General features: G+C 55.5%; 1 protein-coding gene across 1 annotated transcript; it reads right to left on the bottom strand.

The window, feature by feature from the left end:
* Positions 1–330: 330 nt before the first annotated feature.
* KIF7 (kinesin family member 7) lies at positions 331–8,505 on the bottom strand (the record flags this gene model as incomplete). The annotated part of the gene is made up of 17 exons (XM_010082191.1): positions 331–661; positions 910–1,063; positions 1,156–1,354; positions 1,733–1,939; positions 2,157–2,372; positions 2,678–2,854; positions 3,737–3,862; positions 4,077–4,274; positions 4,391–4,593; positions 5,016–5,171; positions 5,488–5,594; positions 5,872–6,083; positions 6,234–6,461; positions 6,598–6,735; positions 7,036–7,579; positions 7,665–8,076; positions 8,305–8,505. Coding segments are annotated over 17 exons (3,809 nt in total), but the record flags the coding sequence as incomplete, so codon positions are not given.
* Between the last annotated feature and the right edge of the window lie 333 nt (positions 8,506–8,838).

Here is an 8,838-nt window from a genome sequence, read left to right as displayed (position 1 = left end):
ACAGAAAAATAGAACCAGAGATGCTTCAGACAATTCTGCTGTCTGGAGATGCTTTCCCTGTAGGAATTTAATGTAGGAAGCCTGCCAGCTCTGGCTCTGGGCACTTAAAAAGCAGAAATTTAAACCATTAAGGCAACACTGTGACGGCAGATGAGTTCCCGTGCAGTGAGGTTTAAATAAAACTCCTTTCCTACGTACTTGGAGTAAGTCACCACTGGAGGCTCTGACAAGTGCTTCATAAAAAACCTTCTGCTTTAATAGAAACGTTACAGTAGAAATGTGAAAAACCCAAGTTACAACAAAAGCTTATGCAAAAGTTCTGCAGGACTTCTAGAGTGGATTTTTCCTCACGTCTATCCTTTCTGGGAGATAAGGCGCTGGAGTCACGTTCACGCTGCCTTTGCGCAGCTCCCGGCGGGGCTTGGAGCCAGAAGGGAGGCTCCATAGCTGCTGCAGCTTGTGGGGCTGCCCCGCCCTCACCAAGTGCTCGGCATCCCTCTGCCGAGGGTTCCCAGGGCTGTCGTTGGGCAGGGAGGAACGCCTCCACGTTGATGGCAAAGAGGCATGGATAAGGTCCCTGCTCTCATCCCTGACCCGGTGACTTTCTTCACCAACGGCCAGAGGCGCGGGCTGCTCCCCAGGGCTGGATTCCTTGCGGGTCCTGAGCACAGGCGGAGTTCTGTCCCCATCCCCATGAATGCTCTCCATCGCTGTTGGGAAAGATTAGGGGTACAGTGAGACATATTATCAGGTATCTACTCTTCTCATCCAAATCATTGCCTGGAGAGAGCTTGCTCAAAAGCCAGCAGTGACCCATACCCACACTGCTCCTGACCCTGCTCCAAGCACTTGCTGCCAGGGAAGGGGATTTAAACTCCCTGGCCTTGAATTTGGTAGGAACAGCAAAGCCCCAGCCTGGGTTTCCTCTCACCTTTTTTCATGTTGCTCAGCTTCTGGTTCAGCTCCTGGTTTGCCCACCTATAACGGCACAGGTCCTCTTCCAGCAGCTGAATCCTTGCCTCATACTGCAGCTTGCTGCTGGCCAGCTCCTCATCCATGTGCTCTGCAAGGAAAAACAAGACCATTTCATGCTGCAAGCCCTGTGAAAGACGAAAGCCGTGCCACTGCTGCCTGTTTCAGGAGCTCGGTGGCTACCTTGGCTCTGCTGGAGCAGTAACTGCATGTTCTGCTCGTGCTCCTTCTGCTGCAGGGTGAGCTGACGGTCCATCTCCAGGCGCTGTCGCTCCATAGCCGCCTCCAGCCAGTGCACCAGCTGCTGCTGCTCCTCCAGCTGCATCTCCAGGTCCGAATAGGCAATGTGCTGCTTGTGCTGCTCCTCTCGCAGCGTCACCACCTGGCCAGGGCCCAAGAGCAAGGAACACCTCAGCTCCTTCAGAGCCTGGGAAGATTTCCTGCCCCACCAAGCCTGATCTAGCTTTTTAGTACAGCGTACAAACGTTAGAAGATCTGGGATGTCAGATCTAGTGGAGGGAAGAGCAATGCGTGGCTGCACTGATGTGGCAGAGCCACTGCAGGGATCCATGCATCCTCTAACTAGTTAAGCTGCTCTCCCAGGTGTTGAGACAGGTGGGGATCACGGTGCTATGGCTTTGTGGCCTGACTTTGCCGGGCAAAAGTACAGTAGGAGGCAGGCAGAAAGCTTGAAACTGAGAAAAATATGAGTTTGGTCAGATACTACAGCTCCCACCAGCACAGAGGGCTTGTCTCTCACCTTGTCAAAGTACTTGCAGAGCAGAGCTTGGGTCTCGGAGGAGGAGAGGTATCTGAGCTTGGCCATGAGGTTCATCTCACTCTGGGACAGCTGGCTGGCTGAGGCCCGCAGGACTCGCTGCCTGGATGTGATGGACTCATTCTTGTACTCAATGGCTGCATCTAGAGCCTCGATTGCCTCGTCCAGCTGGAACAAGACCCGTTCCTCCTGCCAGGGCAGAGCTGCAGTTACTAGGGAGCAAAGGATTTGCTCTGTCTCACCCTGCCCTAACCTCCCCTTGTCCTCTCAATAGTGCTGGCAAGAAGCTGGGATTATGCACAGCTTGGGAATGTGGGGGAGCATCTGCTAACAACCCCACGCTCAGGTGTTCACTTCTGTCTTACTACCTCTTGCCCACAGAGCAGCCCAGCCCAAGAAGAGGTACCTCTGGAGAGAGCAGGGAGCCCTGGCGCAGCTTGCTGTCGAGCTCCTGCCTCTGTTTGAGCTGCTGGTCTTTCTCCTGGCGCAGGCTGTTGATCTCCTGGCGGATCTGCTGCTGGTCGTGGGGGCTGCCGTGACGCAGCTGCCCGTTCTTCTCAGTCAGCTCCTTCTCCAGGTCCTCCAGGCGGCTGGACACACGCACTATGTCATCTGTCAGAGCCTGCAGCAGAAGATGCTCAAGGAGATCTGCTCTAAAGGCACATCAGGCCCTCTGCCCCTTTTCCACTCACTCCACAGGTCAAGTGACCCCACGTGTGCACGGAAGCCAAGGGCTACCAAAACAATGAGCTGAGAGGCACAGCAGGAGCAGGCTCTCCTGTAGAGGCAGATTTCCTACCCGCTTCTCAAAACCACCTCATCCTGGCCTGCAGCGCACTGGAGACCCAGGATGGCACCCAGGTCTTCCAGCCTCCCACCTCTGCTGGAAATCAAGCAAGAGGCTGAGGTGTCACACTCTTGTCCTACCTGGCTGGAGCGCAGCCGTTTGTTCTCCAGGCCGTTCTTCTCCTGCAGCAGGGCTTCCTTTTTGGCCACGATAGCTTCCCGCTTCCTCAGCTCATCTTCCAGCTCAGCCAGGGCCTGGCGCTGCTCAAGAACTTTATCCATCTCCATGTCCAGCCACTTCTTCTGTTCCTCAATTTTCTGATGGAAGGAGAGGCAAAGGGCATGTGCGTGCATGCAGACAGCAGCAGCAATGCCCAGGACTGCTAATGAGCATAGAATCATAGAATCACTGAATAGTTTGAGTAGGAAGGGACCATGGAGGTCATCTAGTCCAACCCCCCTGCAGTAAGCCGGGATATCTTCCACTAGGTCAGGTTGCCCAGAGCCCCATCCAACCTGACCTTGCATGTTTCCAGCGACAGGGCACCTACCACCTCCCTGGGCAACCTGTTCCAGTGTTTCACCACCCTAAGCGTGAAATATTTTTTTCCTTCTATCTAGTCTAAACCTCTCTTCTTTTAGTTAAAAACCATTACCCCTTGTCCTACTGCTGCATGCAGTGTTAAAAAGTTTATCCCCATATTTCTTATAAGCTCCCTTTAGGTACTGAAAGGCCGTAATCAGGTCTCCTTGGAGTCTTCTGCAAGCTGAACAATCCCAATGCAATGGGGTTGAGATCTGAGAGAGTATCTTGAGTCCATCTCTGCTAACCCCTATAGCCCAGACTTCACTGGTCTTATCCTTCCAGCTGCTCCGAGAAGCAGAGCTGAGCTAAATCCACAGCTGCCAGGGAGCCCTTGGGGGCTGCATCTCCCGCCGCCCTTCTGCTATCAGACAAGATTTCACAGCTTCTTTACTAATGCTAGATTTCAAAAAGAATCCTGGTCCTAGGGTCGGACAAGATCTACATTCTCTGCTACTAGCTACCAGTGACATGATGGACTGTCCCCCTCATGGGCAGGATGGGCTATGTCCCATCTCAAGCTGAAGCCCCTGCTTCCAGGCCTGCCCATCACCCAGCAGTCTGCCACAGCAGCCCCTTTGAACAGAAAGGAGATGGCAGGCTGGCTCTGCCTGTACCTGCTGCTGCTCCAGGCTGATCACGCAGCCGTTGCTGCTGCTCCGCTGCTTCCTCTGGAAAGCTGCTATTTCCTCTGTTTTGATGCGCAGGATTTTCTGGTGCTGCTTCTGCTTCAGTTCCAGTTCCTGTATGGGAAGGAGCAGCTGTGAGCCTTGAGAGGCTGTTTGCTCTAGAGCCACGTCCTGAGCTCTTTGGATGCTCATCTCTCCATCCCCTTGCTCTCCAGGACAGTCACAGACCCCATCAGAGCCACCCTTGCCCACCCAGCAGCTTGCAGAGCCCTCCCATCGTTGTCCTCACAAATACCGCAGTGGCACAACTTCTCCTGCCCGTTCCTACCTTGACTTGGTGCTGCCGCTTATTCACCTCCGTCTCCAGCCGCCGTTTCTGCTCTCTCTCCTCCTGCAGCCGGTGCTGCAGCTGGCCCTGTTGCTGCCGCATCAGCTCAATGTTCTTCTCCAGCTCCTGCACTCGCTTCTTGCTCTGGCCTGACAGCAATATCAGCCTCTCTGTTGCCTGCTTCTTCTTGCACAGAACCTGCCGGAGGGCGAAAGTTGTCTTTGGGCTTGGCATCTCCCTGGTGCCCTTTGCAGAGATGTCCCCAACTCTTCCCCTGCCCACCTCCGTGGGCGAGCAGAGCCCTTCCCACTCACCTGGGCCTTGTTCTGTGCGGCCGCCAGACGTGTGCGGTACTCCTGCAGCTTGCGCTTCTCTCCAGGGTCCCGTGGCTCTTTGCCCTCCAGCTCCTGGAGTTGTTCCTGGCTGTCGCTCAGCTCTGCCCGCACCTGCTCTGCCTCCTGCTCCAGCTCGCTGATCTTCTGGCAGTACTGCCTGTTCAGAGCCTGGGCATCCTTGCCTGCAACACATGTCCCCCTCTGCCATGACCTCTGGGACCCCGTCTCTTGCAGCCAGGATCCTGCTGAGGGACAGACCTTTCCTCTCTCTTCCTCAAGTATTTTTGACTAGAGGCTGAATGCTCCCTTGCCCTCAGCTATTCTGGGGAAGGGATTTGGGGAGAAACCCATGGGAAGGGTCTTGCTCTGCTGGAGGGTGGAGGAACCGTGCTCTTCTGCCTGCAGGGGAAGGGACTGGGCACAGACAATGCAGGGGAGGGAAGGTGAGGATGGACTAGAGACCAAGCACCCCAGCTAGGAGGAGATTTCATAGAACCACAGAATCATAGAATGGTCTGGGTTGAAAAGGACCTTAAAGATCATCTAGTTTCAAACCCATCCCTTCATAGGAAATAGATGCATGTTCCCACCAGCAGCTCTGCACCTGTCTTAATGAGCTCTGTGATCAGCTCCTCCTTCATACGGATATTGATCGCCAGCTCTCGGATCTTCTGCTGTGCTTGCGCCAGCCTCCACTCAGAATCCTTGCCCGGCAGGCGCTTCTGGAGACTAAGCAGTGGCTCCTGCCTCCTGTAGAGCTCTGCAACAGAGATTGCTGGGTCAAGGAAAGTCCTGTCCTAGCAGCTGGGTGACAGAAGGACAATCCAACCTCAGATCTGTAGCCAAGAACTGGCACAGCATTGCCCAGAGTCACCCACAGCTTCCACCAAAACATGCACCTCTTGCCAGACCCCAACAGTTCAAGTTTTTCCTTAAACAAAGCAGCCAGACTGCCCTCTTCTCCATTTTGTCCTCTGGACTCATCCAGGTGGGACGCGCTATCTTGCTATCAACAGCACCCAGGAAATACCACCAGCCCGAGGGCCACTGTCCAACAACCTACAGTTGCCACTTGCCTTTTGACAGCTCCAGCTGCTCCTCCTGAATCGAATGGCCATTGCCTCCACTTGGCTCCTCACTCAACTTGCAAGTTTCTTTCTTGCACCAGCTTTGGTTACAGTTTCTAGAATGAATGGCAAATTAATCAGTTGGGTCTGGGCACTGAAAGAGCTGTTCCCAGTAAGGACTCTCATGATCCACAGGCGTCTGAAGGAGATAAAACCAGTAGCTGTGGTCAGAAAAGATGGGAATGAGCTCCGCAGCAAGCAGGCAGCTGTCTCAGAAGAATCACTGACCCCAGAGGCAGCATTTGCTTCTAGATCCTACATGAGTGCTGAGATGCAGAGGGGGGACAGCCAGGTCACAGGGCACTGCATGGTGCAGGGACAGCCTCAACTCACCGGCGCTGGGACAGGGACCGTTTTTGTTCCCACTCCTCCTCCTTCTCTTCCTCCTCTTCTCCCAAGGACAGCTCTCCTGGCTCTGAGTCCTGGCTAAGCTCCATCCTCAGCACCGTGGCTTTGATCTTTGCATTGCTGGTCAGGGACTGCACGTGGTTCAGGTGCAACTCTGCCAGGTCCCCCTTCTGGGAGGAGGGGTTGCTGTTGAGCTGCTGGGGCAGAGAATCAGAAAGAGAGGAAACATGCTGACTGCACCTCTGACAAGGTTCACATCCAACGGTGGGGAAAAAGCAGCTCACTCAGTGCAGAGCATCCGAGTGAAAAGGCAGCAGCTCCTCAATGGCACAGACTTGCACCCTCACCTTCCTGTAAAGGGCTCTTCCACTCTGCTCGGCGGGAAGGAGCCCCAAGGGAACCCCGCTGAGGCCGTAGGATGGGGCAGCATCCAGCGGGGCCGTGTAAGGTCTCTGGCCAGCAGCCACCAGGTGAAGGTCTTCCAGCAGTTCTGGCACATACATGCTTGCCATTGCCATCTCCAAGCGCACGTTTAAATCTGAGATTTTCTCCTGCTGCTCCTGCAACTTGTCACTCTAGGAGGCAATGAGAAAAATGTGATTACGCACACATGGATTCCAGACCTGCTCCAGAGAAACCCAAAAGCTGAGCTGCCCTCTCATGGGGAGGAGGGGGGCAGGTCCCTATAAAGAAAGCACAGGCCAGAAATACCTGCAGCTTATACTGCTCCATAGCATCTTCCAGGGCAGCCAGGAAATCACGGTTCTCCTTCTCCAGGCACTCCACTTGCCTCTGCAGTTTGGCCACCTGCTCATCTTTGAGGCACTCACACACCTTTTCAGTGTTCACCTGCACATCAAAATACAAGAGAGGCAGTATCAGCACCCACCTTTGTCCTTCCCTTCCCAGGCGGGACTCCTCAAGGGCACGGCAGCTCTGCAGACCCATATTTTTCATTTGAAATAAATCTCTCAGCTGCAGCTGAATCCAGCCCCTCCCTGCCTGCTCTGAGGACCACATCATTCTGCTTCCCTGCAGCCTCTCGGCCAGGTTACTTCTCCTCCCCTGACCCATCCAGTGTGCCGTGCAGAGGCTGCTGCATTCAGTGGCCATCAGATGAACCCCACCTTGGACCTAAACCACCCCAACCATTACCTGGACTTCTGGCAGCTTTGAGCCTTGTGCCTCGGAGCTCTGGTCCTCTGCCGAGGTGCTCTCGACACCGATGCCACTATCCAGCCCAGCCGAGGACAGCTCGCTCCTCTCACTCTCCACTGCACACATCCACTCCTTAATCCGCAGGATCTGCTCCACTGTCAGGTTACCGTCCTCCTGCCCCTCCATCAGCAGCCGGTACGCAGTGTCGGTGCAGGTCCGGTAATGCGCACACTCTGCCAGCAGCCGAGCCATGGGGTCCGGCCCGCATCGTTTGGCGGTGGCCGAGCGGTTGATGATACGGGTCTCGGAGCGGTCCCGCTGTTCCAGCTCCTTCTGCAGGTTCTTGATCTGCAGCTGAAGCTCTTCAACAGGCTCCATCTCCTTGCGGCAGTTCACCACGGCCTTGTTCTGGATGTTTTGAGCACGGCTGGCGTAATTCAGAGTGTTGAGGCTCTCATCGAAGTCGGAGGAGGATGGGCTGACACAGGCTATCATCACCGTCTGGGCATTCCCCCCCAGAGAGTCCTTCAGGATCCTAGGGAAGAGCACAGTGGTTAAAATGGCTGAAATACAAAATAACGCAGGAACCAGAGGCTTTCCAACCCTGGTCCCAGCTGTACCTGGTAATTTTGGAGTCCCTGTAGGGGATGTGGCTGCTCTTCCTCCGAGGGTCTCCCAAGGCACTGATGACGTTGCCCAAGGCCAGGAGGCCACTGTTGATCTGGATACTCTCCTTCAGCCTCTCCCCCGTGTTTCCCGTCTTCACAATTCGCTCGGAGCCCGCCAGGTCCACAAAGTTAAATTTAGAAAACAGGACCTGGCCCAGGGCGGGGACGGTGGGGGGGTCATCATGCAAGGGGAAGCAGCCAGCCTTGCGCCGCTGTTCCATGGTCACTGTGAAGACGGTGTGCGAGCGGCTGGACTGACTGTTGACCTGGGTAGTTGCCACGTGCTTGGCTGTGTTCCCCATCTCCAGCAGGCTCAGCACCTCATCCAGCCCTTCCACTTCACACTCCTTCACACCGCAGAGCACTGCAACAGCAAACGGAGCCGTGGCTGGGAGGGACAGACTGCCCGCAGACGCAGCTCCTCTGCACAGCCCCGCGCCATCGCCCTGCCTGTACCGTGCCATGCACAGACTGGCTTTCCAGAGGACAGAGGGGTGGAGAAAGAAGACCTGGCTCTGCCTTCAGGGATAGATAACCCAACGCTAGCCTCGGGCATGGGGAGAAAAGGGAGCCTGAGTGCAGCCACACATACCGATGTTCCCCTTGTCATCTTCCCGGATCTGGATGTCTCTGCTGGCTGTATCCACCTGCAGCAAGTCCCGAAACTCCTCCTTGTACACCTCCAGGTAGGACACTCGGATGGTGTAGTCAATCAGGTCATTCTCATCGATGAGCCTGAAGGTCTCGGCCATGGCTCGTGGGATGATGCCCTGGTCATCTTCATTGATGGAAGCTGGCAGAGAGATGCACCGGGTCATGGGGAAGAGCGAATGCCCGGGGCTGGGGAGGGGGAGGTTGGCAGGGTCAAGAGGGAGGATGGGTTGGGATGGAGATGTTGGAAGCGATGGAGGTGTTGGAAGCGATGGAGGTGTTGGTGGGTTTGGGTGGAGAAAGGAAAACTGACAAGATGGGTTGGGAGGGCAGCACGGGTGAGGCTGGTGGTTTGGGAGGGAGTGCTGGGAAGGGGACAGTGGTGGCTCGGCTGGGGCTGGCGGGAGGTGGCACAGTAGGGACCGCGGAGGGGATGCGGACGGGATGCGGCGATAGGACTATCGCGACTAACCGA

Source organism: Pterocles gutturalis, unplaced genomic scaffold (genome assembly GCF_000699245.1).
Source record: "Pterocles gutturalis isolate BGI_N339 unplaced genomic scaffold, ASM69924v1 scaffold18064, whole genome shotgun sequence".
In the NCBI taxonomy this organism is placed as follows: Eukaryota; Metazoa; Chordata; class Aves; order Pterocliformes; family Pteroclidae; genus Pterocles; species Pterocles gutturalis.
The sequence above is the reverse complement of the archived record's forward strand: the minus strand, read 5'-3'. Positions and strand labels throughout refer to the sequence as shown.